A 20,101-nucleotide genomic window follows, 5' to 3' on the forward strand; every position below is an offset into this window, starting at 1 on the left:
CATAAGTATAACATCAGCAAGGGATCTAGTGCCACTATACTATCGCAAATGGCGCAAGTTGAAGGCTCAATCGTCAAATGGGACGAAGCAGAAATTATTAAATCGGTACATTCACCGACATTGGCGAATTGCGCAGAAAAAATTGAAATATATAAAAGCAAATTGCATGATTCATGCATCAATTCTAGAGATTCTGAAGGGTTGCCTTCGGCCTGGAAATACTTTATCAAACGATTGGACAAATCTTAATTTATTGCGGCGATTTTAATATTTTTTCGCATAAAGTGCATTTCACTGAATTTCTATATAACGTTTTAATATTTAGTTAACCTATGCTTATTTTTTCGTATACATTTTTTGTTATTTGTAACAATAATTTTTATTTATTTTATTAGTCTGTATACATTTATATATATATTTCGCTCGTTATTTTATTTTATTTGTATTTAAATTTTTGTTCTATTTTATTTATATTCGAATGTTCTTAGCCTGACGATGGCCAACTGATTTGGCTGAAAACGTTTGCGTTAGATTAAATTTTTTTCTCAGCAAATTAAGGTGTAGTGTTTTTTATTTATATACTAATGCTGAGTGAGTGTACATGAATTATTTTACCGTCGACATAAAAATATATAATCAGAAAGAACTCGTAAGAGGACACATCCACCAGGCTCAATAAAACCTGATAACCTGATAAAACCTATAAAAAATGTTTACATATTGTATTATAGGGAATTACTGTATTTTGTTTTTCTTTATTAAATTTAAACGTGTTCGAAAAGCCATTGATTCGAACGTCTTTAATCTGATGATGGCCCACGAAATGGGTTGAAAACGTTTGTTTAGCTGAATAAATGTGCTTTCTCTGTAATAAGGTGTGTTGACTTTATAATATAATTTTCTGCCAGTTTACAACATCATTCTTAAAGGAGTGGGTTAATTAGTAAATAGTAAAAAGGAGAGGGTTAATTATTGACAAGCCCTCTTCCACAGTCTACTCCGTTATGTTTTACCGATTACAGGTTTGACTCATTATTCGAGATTTGATGAAACATAAGTCGTCTGCTAATCTTTGATTTTCGAGGCTACAGTAAATGTAAGCGTAGATAAAATGTTCTGCAAGTCAGAAACAAAAACATTTGATTTTTTACTTATTTTTACAGCAATTGGGTGTAAACAGCAAACACATCAAGCCTGGCTTTCAATCAACAAAATATAGCAATAGGTGAAGCTATCTTCTAACTTATACAAAAGTTACACCATTTAACCCCCATTTATTCTATGTTAAAATGATCAGGAAAAATGGAAAATGTTATTGATCTTTCCTGTAAACTGATTTATTTGAACATATTATGAAGTGTGATACTATTTAATCATTAATTATAACTGTAAAACCAATTATAAAAATTAGAATTTTATTTAATATACTGTACGTCTCAGTATTATACAAAATATTGCAGTTAATTACAATTAATTTCTGAATCAATTGGGTAAAACTCGGACGTCTTTTCTCCTGTATTCCTATCCACGCACCATTTGTTAGCGCCTTCCTTTTGCACCACAGAGAAATAGCCTTTGTCATCGCATTCGGGCACACGCTCACCTGTCGATAATCGAAACGCATTAAATATCTACACCAAGAATTATAATCTATNTTTTTTTTATCGAGCACATTATAGGTTCGTTCAGGTCTCCAATGGGACGACCGGGAGGCGAAGCTGACGTATTTGGACGAACCATCTCCCGAATAATTCCTGGAGCTTTTCGATTCGACTGGATTTAATCCCGGGTTTCCCATATCCGTATAATGATACCTTAATAGCTCGACCATTCGGCCGTTCAATGAGGTCTGCTATCATCAATTAAGAATGAAGAAGGATGTTTCGAATCGTACTTATACGATTAATTACGAAGATCAGGAATGTTTTCAGCTCCGTTTTTCAGCACCTACAACTGCATTCTACACCAATGGAATCAGAGACGATCCTGCTAGGTGTGCACGCGGGCTGCCAAATTCCGAAGGTGCCGATACCGGTTAATGTCAAATGCTTCTTTTGTCGCATCTCTAGTACATCTCACTACGTTTCTCACTACAGTCGTAAAAATCTAAATATGTTACACTTAATACGTTGTCCGTCATTTCTTTTCTAACTAATTCGTCTTAGGACCAGGTGTCCACGGAAATGTATAAAATTTACAACTTTTCCGTCTCTCTTGTTAAACTGGAAAAATTTGTCTTTATTACATTTAATATTACGAAGAAATCACTTCCCACTGTACTCGGTTAGAGATTGGTTTAGTTAAGCTTTTAAGTAAAATTCCTGCTCTTTCAGCAGGTTTTATTTATGTCCCTAATTCCCTAATCTATTAATTTATTTAGTAGAAATAAGTTGAAACCGGTTACTTTGTACTGGAATATTTGTAGTCTTGGGAAAGAAGTGGAAAGACAAATTTTTATGACAAACAGATACATAAATCGTAAATTTAATGAATATAAATTCTAGAGCTTTTCTTCTACCTTGAGCCTCTCATTTATTAAATTTAGTTGTAAATGATGCTGCAAAGTAACAGTTAATTTTTTAACATTGTATAAGAATTGTACACGTTTTTCCTGCATCCCCTTATAGATGGGACATGCTAAATCGTAATATCACTAGTTTAACATTGAAATATGTAAGTAATACAAGATTGGAGAGCAGAATAAAAACAGAATAAATATATAAAAAATTTTAATAAATTATTTTTAAAACTCCTGTCAACTATACAGAACTATCATAANAATACCTGAGAATAAAATTTAAAATATAAATTTACTAAATCGCAAGATATTGATTGAAATTCATATTGAATAAGTACAGAAATTTCGCCAAAGATTCTCCATCCGAAATTAAACGAATTATCCCTTCGTCATTTTGTGTCTTAAATTAAACTAAAAAAGTAAATTGTCAACTCACCACAATTACAAAAAGACTTTTCATTCTGGACGAATATTTTACTTGATGAAGAAGTTGATGTGAAGATTAGAAATTCACTTGTAGAGTAATCTTGTGTACAAATGGCTCGTCTTTTGGATTCTTTTGAGGGTATATATAAGGACTCCTTATCTGCTAGATGTTGTTTTGAACGGAGTCGAAACGACCTCCAACCTCTTCCGATTTTGTTTTTCTTCGTCTTTCGTAAATTTCGTGTTTATTTCTATCGATCACAGTTGAATTTATCCGAAAATTGACATTGTTCTTTTCTTCGAATCGTATTAAATTCAGCGATAGGAAGAGAGATGAAAACAGATAAAAAGTACACGTAACTGATCATTACGTAATTGTGGGTGTTATGTCTACTTTAAACGTTTATACACGTCATTCTATAAGAAATAGAGAGAGATGTTAGAGATAAAGTACTTCGCTATCTTAAAATATACAAATATCTGTTTAATTCATTGATTTATCTGTAGATTCTTGAAGTTAAATACACGTGGCATTAAATACGCTGAGGTGTAGAAAGAGCAGTTCAACAGTGATTTTTTTAATGTAAGGAAGTAAAATAAGGTAGGATCCGAATTATTGATATTCGCTTGTATTTAAAGAATATTAAATACAATGATTCTCGGTTAGTTCATATCCTTTTTTAATATTCCTACTAGAGACATATGGTTTACAACTGTAAAAAACCGACGAAATGACATTAAAAAACATATACAATATACAATTGATGTAGTCCTTTTTTTTGAGGATCCGACTTCAACGACACAGTATTAAAACTTTTCACATCAGCTCAATATCTGTTGTATTTATACATTGTATATGTGTTTTTAATATCATGTCATCGTCGAAGTTTTTTTATTTCTCGACGATCTTCATTAACATGCAATACGATTTTGCAGGGTTCCTGAATAGATGTTCACAAATAATCATGCAATGTATCGTCTTCAGAATTATATAAGAATGCGTTATGAAATTGGAAACACAGAGTAGCATGCTCTGGTACAGAAAGTTGAGCAATGCACTATCATCCGGAATTAGCATTATCGATAATTCGGCACTACCTGGTTCCACAGGTGTACAATTATCTAATATATCCTATATTAGAAATATCGAAAATATAGGAAACTTCTCATTCTACAACATAGCGTATTTATTCAGACCTTTATTCAAGTTCAGGAATATAGAGATAAATTAATCTAGTTAAACAAATATTTGTTTATTTCAAGATAGCAAAATACTTTTTATCTCCAACATCTCTCTCTATTTCTTATAGAATGACGTGTATAAACGTTTAAAAAGTAGACATAACACCTACAATTACGTAATGATCAGTTACGTGTACGTTTTATCTGTTTTCATCTCTCTTCCTATCGTCGAATTTAATTCCATTCGAAGAAAAGAACAATGTCGATTTTCGGATAAATTCAACTGTGATGGAAACAAATAAACACGAAATTTACGAAAGACGAAGAAAAACAAAATCGGAAGAAGTTGGAGGTCGTTTCGACTCCGTTCAAAACAACATCAAGCAGATAAGGAGTCCTTATATATACCCTGAAAAGAATCCAAAAGACGAGCCATTTGTACACAAGATTCCTCTACAAGTGAATTTCTAATCTTCTCATCAACTTCTTCATCAAATAAAATATTCGTCGAGAATGAATTGTCTTTTTGTAATTGTGGTGAGTTGACAATTTACTTTCTTTATTTTAAGACAAAACATCGAAGGAATAAGTCGTTTAATTTTGGATGGTGAATCTTTGGAGAAATTTCTGTACTTATTCAATTCGAATTTCAATCAATATCTTGCGATTTGGTAAATTTATATTTGTAATTTTATTCTCAGGTATTATATGCGACGATCGCTGTATCATTAGGATATGAAAGTAAGCCATTTCTTCGCAGTATATTTATACTTACAGCAGAATATTGATTAAATAACTGTGTTAATTAATATTTTAGGCTGCACCAGTTCTCGACAGAATCAATTGAAAAACGGAAATTCGCCCATAATTCACCAATGCGACGAAAACGGCGATTATCTACCGCTACAACAATATGTTGATCCCCCTCATTGGAAATGGTGTTTCGACAAAAACGGAGAAGTTCTGATGGGTCCTTCAAGACAAATCGAAACCTGTGTTTGTCCCTTAAAGAAGATTGCGTCTGAAGAAGCAGGTAAATTACACTTTCCGATTACCAGAATAGAATATAATTCATGGTGTAAATACGTTTCGATTGTCGACAGGTGAGCCTGTACCCGAATGCGATAAGAAAGGTTATTTCTCTGTGGAGCAAAAGGAATTCGCTAGCAAATGGTGCGTGGATAAGAATACAGGAGAAATGACGTCCGAGTTATACCCAATTGATTCAAGAATTAAGTGTGATTAATTTCATTTGTATTTTTGAAATTACTCTTTACATTAAATAAACTTTTAACTTTATAAATTGTCTTTAAGAACGCAATCCATTACACGCTACTTTAATTAGAACTGAAAATAGGTTAACGAGTTTAAAATGATTCTTGGCAAAATAATACAGTAAAGCGTCGAAAATTCAGCCGATGTAAAATGTATATCAACCCTTTCAATTGTAACTTCATTGTTTGGGTTTCTTTCGTATAAGTATATCGACTCTGTAAATTAACTTTTGAATCTTTGTAAATATCCGTACATTCATTGTGAAATACTAGCNCTGCTTGGAAGCTGAACCGGTTTCGACAATACAACGCGTCCATTCCAGCCACTGTTATTCGAATATACAATAACGATCTTATCGTTTCTTTTTCACATGTAGTATAGAAATTTGTAATAAGATAGGTTCAAATATAAATATATATTGTTCAATTATTTTCATATTTTAGAAAATACAAGGGAAGCGGCGCTTCCACCGCTTTCAAGGACGGCACGCCATTGGTATACGTTCATGTATACAAATTACTTAAAAGTGAATTTTGCTTATATACGTATACTAGGACATCGCGCGACTTTGTCGTATCACGATGGAATTTAGGCAGAGCCGGAATAAAGAAGCGATCCTTGCAGTTGTTAGATACAGAAAGGCGAACCATTGACGGTTGAGAAGACAGGTAAATTTTTTTTACTCTTTCCGTCCTATGGGCACTAAGAAGGCCTCTTATAGCAGGTCCATTATAAGTTCGGCCAGACCCGCAATGGGTCCGGCCCACAAATTTCGGAACGGGTCACTGTGCACAAATGTGTATATCAAGCCTACTCATGATTCGATATATAGCCTATACCATCGATTATCTAATAATCCAATGGCATATAAATTCTCTACCTTTAGAACTCTAATTAGAAGAGCGTTTCTGTATTGCTCTAACACGATAGAAGAGCTGAATAGAATTAAAGAAGTGGCGAAAGTGTTGGGATTTGGAACAAGATCTGTAGAATGCCTAATTACCACATACAATGACTCTAGAAAAAGCAAAAAAAAAAAAAAAACCGGATGGAAGCAGTAACATCACAAAATTCACATATAATAAACGTCTATCTCCGTTATGAAAGAAATCGCGAACTACAAAAACACCAATATTGTATACAAAAGAGCTCCCACCTTATATACGTTGCTAAGAAATGACAAAGAAAAAATTAATAAAAAAGAACAACCAGGAGTGTATGCAATACCGTACAAGAACGACCAATTAGGAATAGATAAAGTATATATAGGAGTCACAAATAGAAATCTTAACGTAAGGATGAAAGAGCATAAGTGCGACGTAGCAAAGAGCCGATATACGACAGTGTTATCAAAAATAGCACAGACAGAGGGACCCATAGTTAAATGGGAAGAGGCCAGTGCCATTGCAAATGTGCACTCGCCAACGCTTGCATCCACAACAGAGAAGTGTGAGATCTACAGATCTAGCTTAACGGATAAATGTTTAAACTATAAAGATGCAACTATTTTACCGTCAATAAAAAACACTACACATTAATTTTTTGAGAAAAAAAATTTAATCTAACGCAAACGTTTTCAGCCAAATCAGTTGGCCATCGTCTGGCTAAGAACATTCGAATATAAATAAAATAGAACAAAAATTTAAATACAAATAAAATAAAATAACGAGCGAAATATATATATAAATGTATAAAGAATAATAAAATAAATAAAAATTATTGTTACAAATAACAATATTCTTTGAAAGCCAAGTTTCGTTTGATTTGTCTTCGTAAATCAATTAGAATCGCTAAGAATAAAAAATATGGTATCTTGCATGAGCTCATCACGTTAGAGGATAATATATACAGTGAAGATCCTAAAATGTTGGAAGAAATTAACAAGGGTATAATTGTGCTAACAGATACGATTCGGAAGAACACAAAAAATAAATATATTAGTAAAATGAAATGGATCATTAAGAAACAAACATCAAGAATGGTTAGTAGCAGTCCTTCAGCATACGTTTTGTGGGACCAAATAGAAATCCCGGATAAGATCAAGGATTTTCTAAAATGGGGACCGAACTTTGTCCCGGAAAGTTCAAACTCATGGAAAACATCAATTCAAGAAATAGAAAGGGGGCTATCTGGGCAGATTCGTTAGAAAAAGAATACCTCCGATGGAAAACCGTCATAAAAGACCAGACGTCTTGGAAGAAAAGATGTGATGCCGGTAAATACATCAAATTTACTAGGGATTGGCTTAGAAAAAATGATTTAGTTACAACAAGAGCTGACAAAAGCAAAACTTTAGTTATCATGAAAAGGCAAACGTATAATAACGCATTGGAGGATTATATTAAAAAAACTGAATGCGAGAGAGTTGAAACAAAAATTATCGACAGCATCGACAGAAGGGTTAAGAAACTTGAAAAAACTAAGCTCACTAAAGCATTACCTTTCCTCAAAAATTGTCGTAATCCCAGACCAAGTATGCCGAGGTTGTTTGCTTTTGCCAAGACCCATAAAGAGGGTAAAGAAATGAGACCTATTGTTGAAAGATGCAGAGGACCAACGTTTATTCTTGAAAAGAAATTACATAAGTTTCTCACCTCGCACATCGAGAGTAATGTACATGTAGCACAGGATCCAAAGGAGGTTGTTAATGAAATACAAGATATAATTTTAATGGATAATGAAATTGGAACTGTGATGGACTATGAGAGTTTATACCCGTCTATAAAAATTGAATCATGCAGGTTAGCACTTTTAGATTTCATGCGCAGCAAGAACCCAGAATTGGCATGTTACAATAATGAATTAACAGAAATAGCTAACCTTATTTGTTATGAATCGTTTTTCACCTTTAACGGCCATCAATATAGACAAAAAAGAGGAGTCCCTATGGGAAGTCCCATGTCGGGACTGTTGTGTGAGCTTGTATTAAGAAGATTGGAAAAAAGCGCTCTTTCTGTATTCTTAAATGACATTGTTTACTTTAAAAGATACGTTGACGATGTCTTTGTAATTTGGAAGAATGACAAAAAAATCGATGATTTTATTAGCATGATCAATAACAACGATGATGGCCTCATGCTGAAGATTGAACAAAAAAATGCTTCACAGATACATTTTTTGGATATTGACGTTGAGTTCAAAGAAGGGCACTTGGCCACTAAGGTATACGTAAAACCGACGCATAGCCCTCTGTACATTCCGTCCCACTCTAATGATCCTTACCAGTACAAAGTGGCTGCCTTCCGTGCCCTTATCCAAAGGGCCTTTCTCTATTGCAGTAGTGTGTTGGATAGGCAACAGGAAATTAATAGAGTATTAAATATTGCCAGATCGCTAGGGTACAGGAGAGATATGATAATAACATTGGTAAAAAAATACAAAGTAAACAAAACTAAGGCTCAAAAATGCGATTTCGGCAAAATTACAAAGTTCACGTATGATAAAAAGAGAAAAGACATCATGAAGGAAATCGCGGTCCGCAAAAAATCCAAGTTAATTTTCAAGAGGGCTCCTAACCTGTATAAATTATTAAGGAATGACAAAGACAGAGTAGATAAAGAAAAAAGAGCTGGAGTATACAGGATTCCTTATGAAAATCGTGAATTGGACATCAATAAAAATTATATTGGTGTCACTAATAGAAGTTTAGGAGTCAGAATAAAAGAGCATAAGTATAACATCAGCAAGGGATCTAGTGCCACTATACTATCGCAAATGGCGCAAGTTGAAGGCTCAATCGTCAAATGGGACGAAGCAGAAATTATTAAATCGGTACATTCACCGACATTGGCGAATTGCGCAGAAAAAATTGAAATATATAAAAGCAAATTGCATGATTCATGCATCAATTCTAGAGATTCTGAAGGGTTGCCTTCGGCCTGGAAATACTTTATCAAACGATTGGACAAATCTTAATTTATTGCGGCGATTTTAATATTTTTTCGCATAAAGTGCATTTCACTGAATTTCTATATAACGTTTTAATATTTAGTTAACCTATGCTTATTTTTTCGTATACATTTTTTGTTATTTGTAACAATAATTTTTATTTATTTTATTAGTCTGTATACATTTATATATATATTTCGCTCGTTATTTTATTTTATTTGTATTTAAATTTTTGTTCTATTTTATTTATATTCGAATGTTCTTAGCCTGACGATGGCCAACTGATTTGGCTGAAAACGTTTGCGTTAGATTAAATTTTTTTCTCAGCAAATTAAGGTGTAGTGTTTTTTATTTATATACTAATGCTGAGTGAGTGTACATGAATTATTTTACCGTCGACATGAAAATATATAATCAGAAAGAACTCGTAAGAGGACACATCCACCAGGCTCAATAAAACCTGATAACCTGATAAAACCTATAAAAAATGTTTACATATTGTATTATAGGGAATTACTGTATTTTGTTTTTCTTTATTAAATTTAAACGTGTTCGAAAAGCCATTGATTCGAACGTCTTTAATCTGATGATGGCCCACGAAATGGGTTGAAAACGTTTGTTTAGCTGAATAAATGTGCTTTCTCTGTAATAAGGTGTGTTGACTTTATAATATAATTTTCTGCCAGTTTACAACATCATTCTTAAAGGAGTGGGTTAATTAGTAAATAGTAAAAAGGAGAGGGTTAATTATTGACAAGCCCTCTTCCACAGTCTACTCCGTTATGTTTTACCGATTACAGGTTTGACTCATTATTCGAGATTTGATGAAACATAAGTCGTCTGCTAATCTTTGATTTTCGAGGCTACAGTAAATGTAAGCGTAGATAAAATGTTCTGCAAGTCAGAAACAAAAACATTTGATTTTTTACTTATTTTTACAGCAATTGGGTGTAAACAGCAAACACATCAAGCCTGGCTTTCAATCAACAAAATATAGCAATAGGTGAAGCTATCTTCTAACTTATACAAAAGTTACACCATTTAACCCCCATTTATTCTATGTTAAAATGATCAGGAAAAATGGAAAATTTTATTGATCTTTCCTGTAAACTGATTTATTTGAACATGTTATGAAGTGTGATACTATTTAATCATTAATTATAACTGTAAAACCAATTATAAAAATTAGAATTTTATTTAATATACTGTACGTCTCAGTATTATACAAAATATTGCAGTTAATTACAATTAATTTCTGAATCAATTGGGTAAAACTCGGACGTCTTTTCTCCTGTATTCCTATCCACGCACCATTTGTTAGCGCCTTCCTTTTGCACCACAGAGAAATAGCCTTTGTCATCGCATTCGGGCACACGCTCACCTGTCGATAATCGAAACGCATTAAATATCTACACCAAGAATTATAATCTATTCTGGTAATAGGAAAGTGTGATTTACCTGCTTCTTCAGAAGCAACTTTCTTCACGGGACAAACACAGGTTTCGATTTGTTTTGAAGGACCCATCAGAGTACCACCGTCCTTGTCGAAACACCATTTCCAGTGAGGGGCGCCAACGGTTTGTTGCAGCGGTAGATAATCACCGTTTTCGTCGCATTGGTGAATTATGGGCGAATTTCCATTTTTCAATTGATTCTGTCGAGAACTGGTGCAGCCTAAAATATTAATTATCACAGTTATTTAATCAATATTCTGGTGGAAGTATAAATAAACTATGAAGAAATGACTTACTCGAATATCCTAACGATACAGCGATCGTCGCAGATAATACCTGAGAATAAAATTTAAACTATAAATTTACCAAATCGCAAGATATTGATTGAAGTTCTAAACGAATAAGTACTGAAATTTCTCCAAAGATTCTCCATCCGAAATTAAACGAATTATTTCTTCGTCATTTTGTGTCTTAAATTAAACTAAAAAAGTAAATTGTCAACTCACCACAATTACAAAAAGACTTTTCATTCTGGACGAATATTTTACTTGATGAAGAAGTTGATGTGAAGATTAGAAATTCACTTGTAGAGTAATCTTGTGTACAAATGGCTCGTCTTTTGGATTCTTTTGAGGGTATATATAAGGACTCCTTATCTGCTAGATGTTGTTTTGAACGGAGTCGAAACGACCTCCAACCTCTTCCGATTTTGTTTTTCTTCGTCTTTCGTAAATTTCGTGTTTATTTCTATCGATCACAGTTGAATTTATCCGAAAATTGACATTGTTCTTTTCTTCGAATCGTATTAAATTCAGCGATAGGAAGAGAGATGAAAACAGATAAAAAGTACACGTAACTGATCATTACGTAATTGTGGGTGTTATGTCTACTTTAAACGTTTATACACGTCATTCTATAAGAAATAGAGAGAGATGTTAGAGATAAAGTACTTCGCTATCTTAAAATATACAAATATCTGTTTAATTCATTGATTTATCTGTAGATTCTTGAAGTTAAATACACGTGGCATTAAATACGCTGAGGTGTAGAAAGAGCAGTTCAACAGTGATTTTTTTAATGTAAGGAAGTAAAATAAGGTAGGATCCGAATTATTGATATTCGCTTGTATTTAAAGAATATTAAATACAATGATTCTCGGTTAGTTCATATCCTTTTTTAATATTCCTACTAGAGACATATGGTTTACAACTGTAAAAAACCGACGAAATGACATTAAAAAACATATACAATATACAATTGATGTAGTCCTTTTTTTTGAGGATCCGACTTCAACGACACAGTATTAAAACTTTTCACATCAGCTCAATATCTGTTGTATTTATACATTGTATATGTGTTTTTAATATCATGTCATCGTCGAAGTTTTTTTATTTCTCGACGATCTTCATTAACATGCAATACGATTTTGCAGGGTTCCTGAATAGATGTTCACAAATAATCATGCAATGTATCGTCTTCAGAATTATATAAGAATGCGTTATGAAATTGGAAACACAGAGTAGCATGCTCTGGTACAGAAAGTTGAGCAATGCACTATCATCCGGAATTAGCATTATCGATAATTCGGCACTACCTGGTTCCACAGGTGTACAATTATCTAATATATCCTATATTAGAAATATCGAAAATATAGGAAACTTCTCATTCTACAACATAGCGTATTTATTCAGACCTTTATTCAAGTTCAGGAATATAGAGATAAATTAATCTAGTTAAACAAATATTTGTTTATTTCAAGATAGCAAAATACTTTTTATCTCCAACATCTCTCTCTATTTCTTATAGAATGACGTGTATAAACGTTTAAAAAGTAGACATAACACCTACAATTACGTAATGATCAGTTACGTGTACGTTTTATCTGTTTTCATCTCTCTTCCTATCGTCGAATTTAATTCCATTCGAAGAAAAGAACAATGTCGATTTTCGGATAAATTCAACTGTGATGGAAACAAATAAACACGAAATTTACGAAAGACGAAGAAAAACAAAATCGGAAGAAGTTGGAGGTCGTTTCGACTCCGTTCAAAACAACATCAAGCAGATAAGGAGTCCTTATATATACCCTGAAAAGAATCCAAAAGACGAGCCATTTGTACACAAGATTCCTCTACAAGTGAATTTCTAATCTTCTCATCAACTTCTTCATCAAATAAAATATTCGTCGAGAATGAATTGTCTTTTTGTAATTGTGGTGAGTTGACAATTTACTTTCTTTATTTTAAGACAAAACATCGAAGGAATAAGTCGTTAAATTTTGGATGGTGAATCTTTGGAGAAATTTCAGTACTTATTCAATTCGAATTTCAATCAATATCTTGCGATTTGGTAAATTTATATTTGTAATTTTATTCTCAGGTATTATATGCGACAATCGCTGTATCATTAGGATATGAAAGTAAGCCATTTCTTCGCAGTATATTTATACTTACAGCAGAATGTTGATTAAATAACTGTGTTAATTAATATTTTAGGCTGCACAAGTTCTCGACAGAATCAATTGAAAAACGGAAATTCGCCCATAATTCACCAATGCGACGAAAACGGCGATTATCTACCGCTACAACAATATGTTGATCCCCCTCACTGGAAATGGTGTTTCGACAAAAACGGAGAAGTTCTGATGGGTCCATCAAGACAAATCGAAACCTGTGTTTGTCCCTTAAAGAAGATTGCGTCTGAAGAAGCAGGTAAATTACACTTTCCGATTACCAGAATAGAATATAATTCATGGTGTAAATACGTTTCGATTGTCGACAGGTGAGCCTGTGCCCGAATGCGATAACAAAGGTTATTTCTCTGTGGAGCAAAAGGAATTCGCTAGCAAATGGTGCGTGGATAAGAATACAGGAGAAATGACGTCCGAGTTATACCCAATTGATTCAAGAATTAAGTGTGATTAATTTCATTTGTATTTTTGAAATTACTCTTTACATTAAATAAACTTTTAACTTTATAAATTGTCTTTAAGAACGCAATCCATTACACGCTACTTTAATTAGAACTGAAAATAGGTTAACGAGTTTAAAATGATTCTTGGCAAAATAATACAGTAAAGCGTCGAAAATTCAGCCGATGTAAAATGTATATCAACCCTTTCAATTGTAACTTCATTGTTTGGGTTTCTTTCGTATAAGTATATCGACTCTGTAAATTAACTTTTGAATCTTTGTAAATATCCGTACATTCATTGTGAAATACAGTCGACCCCCCTATAACACTGATGATTATTCCTTTTTTATGAATTCCATGTTGTACGAGTCATTTAGATTTTACAAATACGTGTGCCGGGCTGTGAACGGCTCACGTATTTGTATAATCTAAGTCACTCGTACAACATGGAATTCATATAATACGGAATAATCAACAGTGTTATAGGAAATCGACTATACTGGCTTTATCTTAGAACACCTAAACTTACTTTCAACTGCAAATATACAGTAATTTATCCAAATTAGTAATTCACATATAGTTTTAAAATACAGATGTATCCGGCACAAGTTATCCGAATTTTCCACGCTTTACTGTATTTTACATTGATTTGAGTTTAGTACCACGAAGGATTTTGTATACTTCCAGAAACCTCTCCATCTTATCAGATGCTCCTGCATTATATGATGAATCTAATATACGATCATATTCTCTGTGGATAATAAAGAAAGCGTAAAAAATGCAAGGTGTAAAAATAAATAACATACAATGGTTATTCCATATTCGTCGGTTTCAAACTGAAGATGATCTATGGAGTAGATCGAAAACGTTTGTTTTTTAATAAACTCCGTAGGCAACGAATAAGGTGTGGTTATTTTGAAAGTTCTCTTAACCTAAGGCAGATCGCGACTTTACATTATGACACAGTACAGATTTTTGAGGTTTTGGACTAATTAAGTACTGTATGCTATTAAATATGTTATGCAAGTAGTGGTTGAACATATAGATGAAAGATTATGTATATAATTTATAGATTGTTAAATATAACTGCCGGGAAAATAAAAGAGGAATATTATAGCAATCGGTCTAAAAATGACCTAATATTCTTAAATTTTTCAACTCGTGTGAGGATCCGAATCCTGGCTTTCAGTATGTTTACATTATTAACTCATAACATCGCATCGTAGCTACAATCTAGTCAAATAACTGTTAACTTTTACACCTGGGAGCAAAACATCTGTTAGGTTCTCAGATCAAGGAACGACACTTTCTCATCACCTCCCGACCTAATATCTCTTCTTTTCTTTCTTCTCAGATGTTGATATGGAGATNAAAATTCAGCCGATGTAAAATGTATATCAACCCTTTCAATTGTAACTTCATTGTTTGGGTTTCTTTCGTATAAGTATATCGACTCTGTAAATTAAGTTTTGAATCTTTGTAAATATCCGTACATTCATTGTGAAATACTAGCTTTATCTTAGAACACCTAAAGTTACTTTCAACTGCAAATATACAGTAATTTATCCGAATAAGGTGTTTGTTATTTTGAAAGTTCTCTTAAACTAAGGGAGATCGCGACTTTACATTAAGACATAGTACAGATTTTTGAGGTTTTGGACTAATTAAGTACTGTGAGACCTGAAAGGCCCCTGGGTCTAAATCAGTAATTTTATTAATAACGTTAATATTTTGTTATAAAATATTATTTCGTTTGGGGGAGAAAAATGACGTTTTAGAGTGGGAAAAATAGATAACAGATGTTACTTCCTTTCACAGAAGTTAGTGAATCCTCTGTTTTCCTCTTATCTGCGAAAACTCTCGCTTTGATGGGAAATGTTTACCCCTCACATATCCCCCTTTCCATCCGTTCTCACGGAGGAATCTTTGCATGATGATTGGTCGCCGATCGTGACATATAGGGGAAATTTGTCCGAATTCGAGGAGTTCAGCGACAGATCTGAAAGTGTCCAAACTCCACACATTTTCCTCCCGATGACCAACGCCCTTAGTCGAGTCACATAGAATAAGTCCAGAGTCTGTACATAGAAATTATACTTTGATTTTGTGCACATATTGATCTCCCATGATAAGAAGTAAATGAACTTTATCTCCAAAGTGTCCCTTGTCTACAGAGAAGAAGACGAACGACAACTAGAACAGGTTGTATGTTTTATAACGACTTTGTGAGCTCTCTCTCTCGATCGCGAAGCGGGTATAGTATAAGTCCTTGCCTATATCGTGTATCTTAATTGTCGTATTTATATTCCTCTTTCATTGATATTTGTAATAGTTTTACTATATATAGAATCATTAAACTTATTCTTGTTTGTTTTATATAAGATATGTCTTTTAAATTGTCTCTGAATCAGATCTATAAAGTAATAACACGCGTGTTTGTCCGCGGAATTTAATTGACAAACTGGTGTCAGCCCTGACGAGCATCTGGACTTCACAGTTCAGATCTACTAGCGATTATCGCCCTCCTATAAAAGGTAAGAGAACCGATCTCACGATCGCGTGCCCGTAAGTGGCGTACCTCTGATTACGTCCCCGGCTATCTCACAGTACTGTATGCTATTAAATACGTCATTGCGAGTATTGGTTGAACATATAGATGAAAGTTTATGTATATAATTTATAGATTGTTAAATATAACTGCCGGGAAAATAAAAGAGGAAAATTATAGCAATCGGTCTAAAACTGACCTAAGATTCTTAAATTTTTCAACTCGTGTGAGGATCCGAATCCTGGCTTTCAGTATGTTTACATTATTATCTCATAACATCATATCGTAGCTCGTCAAATAACTGTCAACTTTTACACCTTGGAACAAAACATCTGTTAGGTTCTCAGATCAAGGAACGACGCTTTCTCATCACCTCCCGACCTAATATTCAATTTCATCAATTCAATATAGAACAGAACAAAAAAGTTACGCAGTCGTGTCGCCAGTCACTCAAAGGAATATCATCCCCTATCTAGTGCCTATTTCAGTTCCAATGGATAGACTTAGTTCTTGTGCACCTAGTTCTTGTGGATACTCAGTTAAACGTATATTTCCTCATCTACGGATACGCCTTTTTTATGAAGACGAACTCTCCTCAGAAGACCAAGATACTTGACTATACGATCCAGAGCGTACCAGAGAACCTCTCAACAAATAGTGCCAGACTGTTGCCGAACATCACCATTATCCCAAAGTATTTATCGCCACGCGCATTTCCTGTAAACTCTCTTTCTCTGTCGAAAATGCGACTTTAGGCCTAGCTATCCCTATTGATGCCCTGTACGATCACGAATTTCTTGTCTTTTACAAATAAACGTTGTTTCGTTAACGAGGACTCTGCGCGAGTCACTTCCGGTGCTCTGTCTCTCACTCCATACCGAACCCGATCGTTCCGTTACGCGATTGCTCGCGTGACCTATTTCAGAAGCGCCGCGACTTCCGTGTCAACCGAGATGCGGTAGTGTCAATCCTGACAAGGCATCGAAGAGATGCAGACCTCCCCGGTCACAGTCATGAAAGCAAAAAATATTCGAGGGTAATTTCTATATATATGAATGTTAGTGAGTAAACACTCACTAACATTCATTAACAAGGGGCACAAAGTTTAATAACACCTGTTTTTTTTTTCTGGTCGAAATTTTCTGAAATTTTTCAGTAAGGGTTGTTTATTAGGAAATTAATCAGCAAAATTTTATAGCACGAAGTCGAACGATGTAGAGATAAGGGAGATCATGTGCATCTGCAACAGGGTCACTCTCAACGACGAGCTTACTCGTTATTAGCATTTACAATTTTTTTTATTAAACCCATCCCTACCCTCAAAAATTAAGCATTTTGTCATATTATAATAACACAAATTTTTTATATTTTTAACTAATAAAATAAAACAGATTGTGTCAACAAATATTGCCAGGGAAATTTTCATAGATCTGTGAAGGTTAATACTTCGTAACTATTATTTGAAATTTCAAAAAGACAATTTATAAAGTTAAAACTTTATTTAATGTACAGGGCAGTTTCAAACAAATGAAGTTAATTACAATTAATATTTGAGTCAATTGGGTATAAGTCGGACGTCTTTTCTCCTGTATTCCTATCCACGCACCATTTGTTAGCGCCTTCCTTCTGCACCACAGAGAAATAACCTTTGTCATCGCATTCGGGCACACGCTCACCTGTCGACAATCGAAACGCATTAAATACTAATACCATGAATTATAATCTATTCTGGTAATACGAAAGTTTAATTTACCTGCTTCTTCAGAAGCAACTTTCTTCACGGGACAAACACAGGTTTCGATTTGTTTTGAAGGACCTATCAGAACTCCTCCGTCCTTGTCGAAACACCATTTCCAGTGAGGAGCGACCACGGTTTGCTGCAGGGGTAGATAATCGCCGTTCTCGTCGCATTGGTGAATTATGTATGGATTTTCTTTCTTCAATTGATTCTGTCGAGAACTGGTGCAGCCTAAAATATTAATTAACATAGCTATTTAATCAATATTCTAATGGAAGTATAAATAAACTATGAAGAAATGACCTACTTGAATATCCTAATGATACAGCGATCGTCGCAGATAATACCTGAGAATAAAATTAAAAATATAAATTTACTAAATCGCTAGATATTGAGTGAAATTCGAATTAAATCAGTACTGAAATTTCTCCAAAGATTCACCATCCGAAATTAAACGAATCAACCCTTCGATATTTTGTATTAAACTAAAGAATGTAAATTGTCAACTTACCACAATTACAAAAAGACTTTTCATTCTCGACGAATATTTTACTTGATGAAGAAGTTGATGTGAAGATTAGAAATTCACTTGTAGAAGTATCTTGTGTAGAATATGGCTCCTCTTTTGGATTTTCTTCACTTTCAGAGTATATATAAATATTCCTTATCTGCCAAATGTTGTTTTGAACGGAGTCGAAATGACCTCCAACCTCTTCCGATTTTATTTTTCTTCGTATTTTTCGACATTTCTCTACATTTCGTGTTTAATTCTACAGACGACACGTGAATTTTTTCGAAATTTGACATTGTTTTTTCTCCGAATCGAATTAAATTCGGCGATAGGAGGAGAGATGAAAACAGATAAAAAGAACACTTAACTGATCATTACGTCACTTAGGGTGTTATGACTATTTTATAACTTTTATGCACGTCATTCTATTAAAAACAGAGATGGTGGAGATAAGTTACTTCGCTATGTTAAANTCGGACGTCTTTTCTCCTGTATTCCTATCCACGCACCATTTGTTAGCGCCTTCCTTCTGCACCACAGAGAAATAACCTTTGTCATCGCATTCGGGCACACGCTCACCTGTCGACAATCGAAACGCATTAAATACTAATACCATGAATTATAATCTATTCTGGTAATACGAAAGTTTAATTTACCTGCTTCTTCAGAAGCAACTTTCTTCACGTGACAAACACAGGTTTCGATTTGTTTTGAAGGACCTATCAGAACTCCTCCGTCCTTGTCGAAACACCATTTCCAGTGAGGAGCGACCACGGTTTGCTGCAGGGGTAGATAATCGCCGTTCTCGTCGCATTGGTGAATTATGTATGGATTTTCTTTCTTCAATTGATTCTGTCGAGAACTGGTGCAGCCTAAAATATTAATTAACATAGCTATTTAATCAATATTCTAATGGAAGTATAAATAAACTATGAAGAAATGACCTACTTGAATATCCTAATGATACAGCGATCGTCGCAGATAATACCTGAGAATAAAATTAAAAATATAAATTTACTAAATCGCTAGATATTGAGTGAAATTCGAATTAAATCAGTACTGAAATTTCTCCAAAGATTCACCATCCTAAATTAAACGAATCAACCCTTCGATATTTTGTATTAAACTAAAGAATGTAAATTGTCAACTTACCACAATTACAAAAAGACTTTTCATTCTCGACGAATATTTTACTTGATGAAGAAGTTGATGTGAAGATTAGAAATTCACTTGTAGAAGTATCTTGTGTAGAATATGGCTCGTCTTTTGGATTTTCTTCACTTTCAGAGTATATATAAATATTCCTTATCTGCCAAATGTTGTTTTGAACGGAGTCGAAATGACCTCCAACCTCTTCCGATTTTATTTTTCTTCGTATTTTTCGACATTTCTCTACATTTCGTGTTTAATTCTACAGACGACACGTGAATTTTTTCGAAATTTGACATTGTTTTTTCTCCGAATCGAATTAAATTCGGCGATAGGAGGAGAGATGAAAACAGATAAAAAGAACACTTAACTGATCATTACGTCACTTAGGGTGTTATGACTATTTTATAACTTTTATGCACGTCATTCTATTAAAAACAGAGATGGTGGAGATAAGTTACTTCGCTATGTTAAAATATACAAATACAGTAGAGCCTCG

At 33.7% G+C, this 20,101-nt stretch overlaps 5 protein-coding genes across 5 annotated transcripts; 2 read left to right on the forward strand and 3 right to left on the reverse strand.

Annotated features, from left to right (window-relative positions):
• Positions 1 to 4,567: 4,567 nt before the first annotated feature.
• LOC111630122 lies at positions 4,568 to 5,372 on the forward strand. Its single transcript, XM_023374148.1, has 4 exons — positions 4,568 to 4,663; positions 4,828 to 4,867; positions 4,944 to 5,159; positions 5,230 to 5,372. The coding sequence occupies exons 1-4, from the start codon at positions 4,640 to 4,642 to the stop codon at positions 5,370 to 5,372; spliced, it is 423 nt and encodes a 140-aa protein (XP_023229916.1). The 5' UTR covers positions 4,568 to 4,639.
• Positions 5,373 to 7,142: 1,770 nt separating this feature from the next.
• LOC111630123 lies at positions 7,143 to 9,316 on the forward strand. The gene has a single exon (XM_023374149.1). It carries the CDS (start codon positions 7,457 to 7,459, stop codon positions 9,314 to 9,316), a length of 1,860 nt encoding a protein of 619 aa, XP_023229917.1. The 5' UTR covers positions 7,143 to 7,456.
• Positions 9,317 to 10,496: 1,180 nt separating this feature from the next.
• Positions 10,497 to 11,502, reverse strand: LOC111630130 (nidogen-2-like). The gene is made up of 4 exons (XM_023374157.1): positions 11,250 to 11,502; positions 11,040 to 11,079; positions 10,748 to 10,963; positions 10,497 to 10,670 (listed from the first exon to the last, which is right to left on the reverse strand). Exons 1-4 carry the CDS (start codon positions 11,271 to 11,273, stop codon positions 10,528 to 10,530), a joined length of 423 nt encoding a protein of 140 aa, XP_023229925.1. The 5' UTR covers positions 11,274 to 11,502; the 3' UTR covers positions 10,497 to 10,527.
• Positions 11,503 to 17,695: 6,193 nt separating this feature from the next.
• Positions 17,696 to 18,554, reverse strand: LOC111630131. Its single transcript, XM_023374158.1, has 4 exons — positions 18,454 to 18,554; positions 18,250 to 18,289; positions 17,958 to 18,173; positions 17,696 to 17,880 (listed from the first exon to the last, which is right to left on the reverse strand). Exons 1-4 carry the CDS (start codon positions 18,475 to 18,477, stop codon positions 17,738 to 17,740), a joined length of 423 nt encoding a protein of 140 aa, XP_023229926.1. The 5' UTR covers positions 18,478 to 18,554; the 3' UTR covers positions 17,696 to 17,737.
• A 353-nt stretch (positions 18,555 to 18,907) lies between these two features.
• Positions 18,908 to 19,784, reverse strand: LOC111630124 (U24-ctenitoxin-Pn1a-like). The gene is made up of 4 exons (XM_023374150.1): positions 19,606 to 19,784; positions 19,402 to 19,441; positions 19,110 to 19,325; positions 18,908 to 19,032 (listed from the first exon to the last, which is right to left on the reverse strand). Exons 1-4 carry the CDS (start codon positions 19,627 to 19,629, stop codon positions 18,908 to 18,910), a joined length of 405 nt encoding a protein of 134 aa, XP_023229918.1. The 5' UTR covers positions 19,630 to 19,784.
• Between the last annotated feature and the right edge of the window lie 317 nt (positions 19,785 to 20,101).

Source organism: Centruroides sculpturatus, unplaced genomic scaffold, assembly GCF_000671375.1.
Source record: "Centruroides sculpturatus isolate CEXI.00-Female unplaced genomic scaffold, Cexi_2.0 scaffold540, whole genome shotgun sequence".
Classification (NCBI taxonomy): Eukaryota; Metazoa; Arthropoda; class Arachnida; order Scorpiones; family Buthidae; genus Centruroides; species Centruroides sculpturatus.

Excerpts from the sequence above, each read along its gene's own strand:
- LOC111630122 (XM_023374148.1), top strand. The coding sequence starts at position 4,640 with ATGAATTGTCTTTTTGTAATTGTG. Across the intron at positions 4,868-4,943 it reads TGTATCATTAGGATATGAAA|GCTGCACCAGTTCTCGACAG; the intron begins GTAAGCCATTTC and ends TTAATATTTTAG. Across the intron at positions 5,160-5,229 it reads GATTGCGTCTGAAGAAGCAG|GTGAGCCTGTACCCGAATGC; the intron begins GTAAATTACACT and ends GATTGTCGACAG.
- LOC111630123 (XM_023374149.1), top strand. The coding sequence starts at position 7,457 with ATGGGGACCGAACTTTGTCCCGGAAAGTTCAAACTCATGGAAAACATC.
- LOC111630130 (XM_023374157.1), bottom strand. The coding sequence starts at position 11,273 with ATGAAAAGTCTTTTTGTAATTGTG. Across the intron at positions 11,080-11,249 it reads AAAGTCTTTTTGTAATTGTG|GTATTATCTGCGACGATCGC; the intron begins GTGAGTTGACAA and ends TTTTATTCTCAG. Across the intron at positions 10,964-11,039 it reads TGTATCGTTAGGATATTCGA|GCTGCACCAGTTCTCGACAG; the intron begins GTAAGTCATTTC and ends TTAATATTTTAG.
- LOC111630131 (XM_023374158.1), bottom strand. The coding sequence starts at position 18,477 with ATGAAAAGTCTTTTTGTAATTGTG. Across the intron at positions 18,290-18,453 it reads AAAGTCTTTTTGTAATTGTG|GTATTATCTGCGACGATCGC; the intron begins GTAAGTTGACAA and ends TTTTATTCTCAG. Across the intron at positions 17,881-17,957 it reads AGTTGCTTCTGAAGAAGCAG|GTGAGCGTGTGCCCGAATGC; the intron begins GTAAATTAAACT and ends GATTGTCGACAG.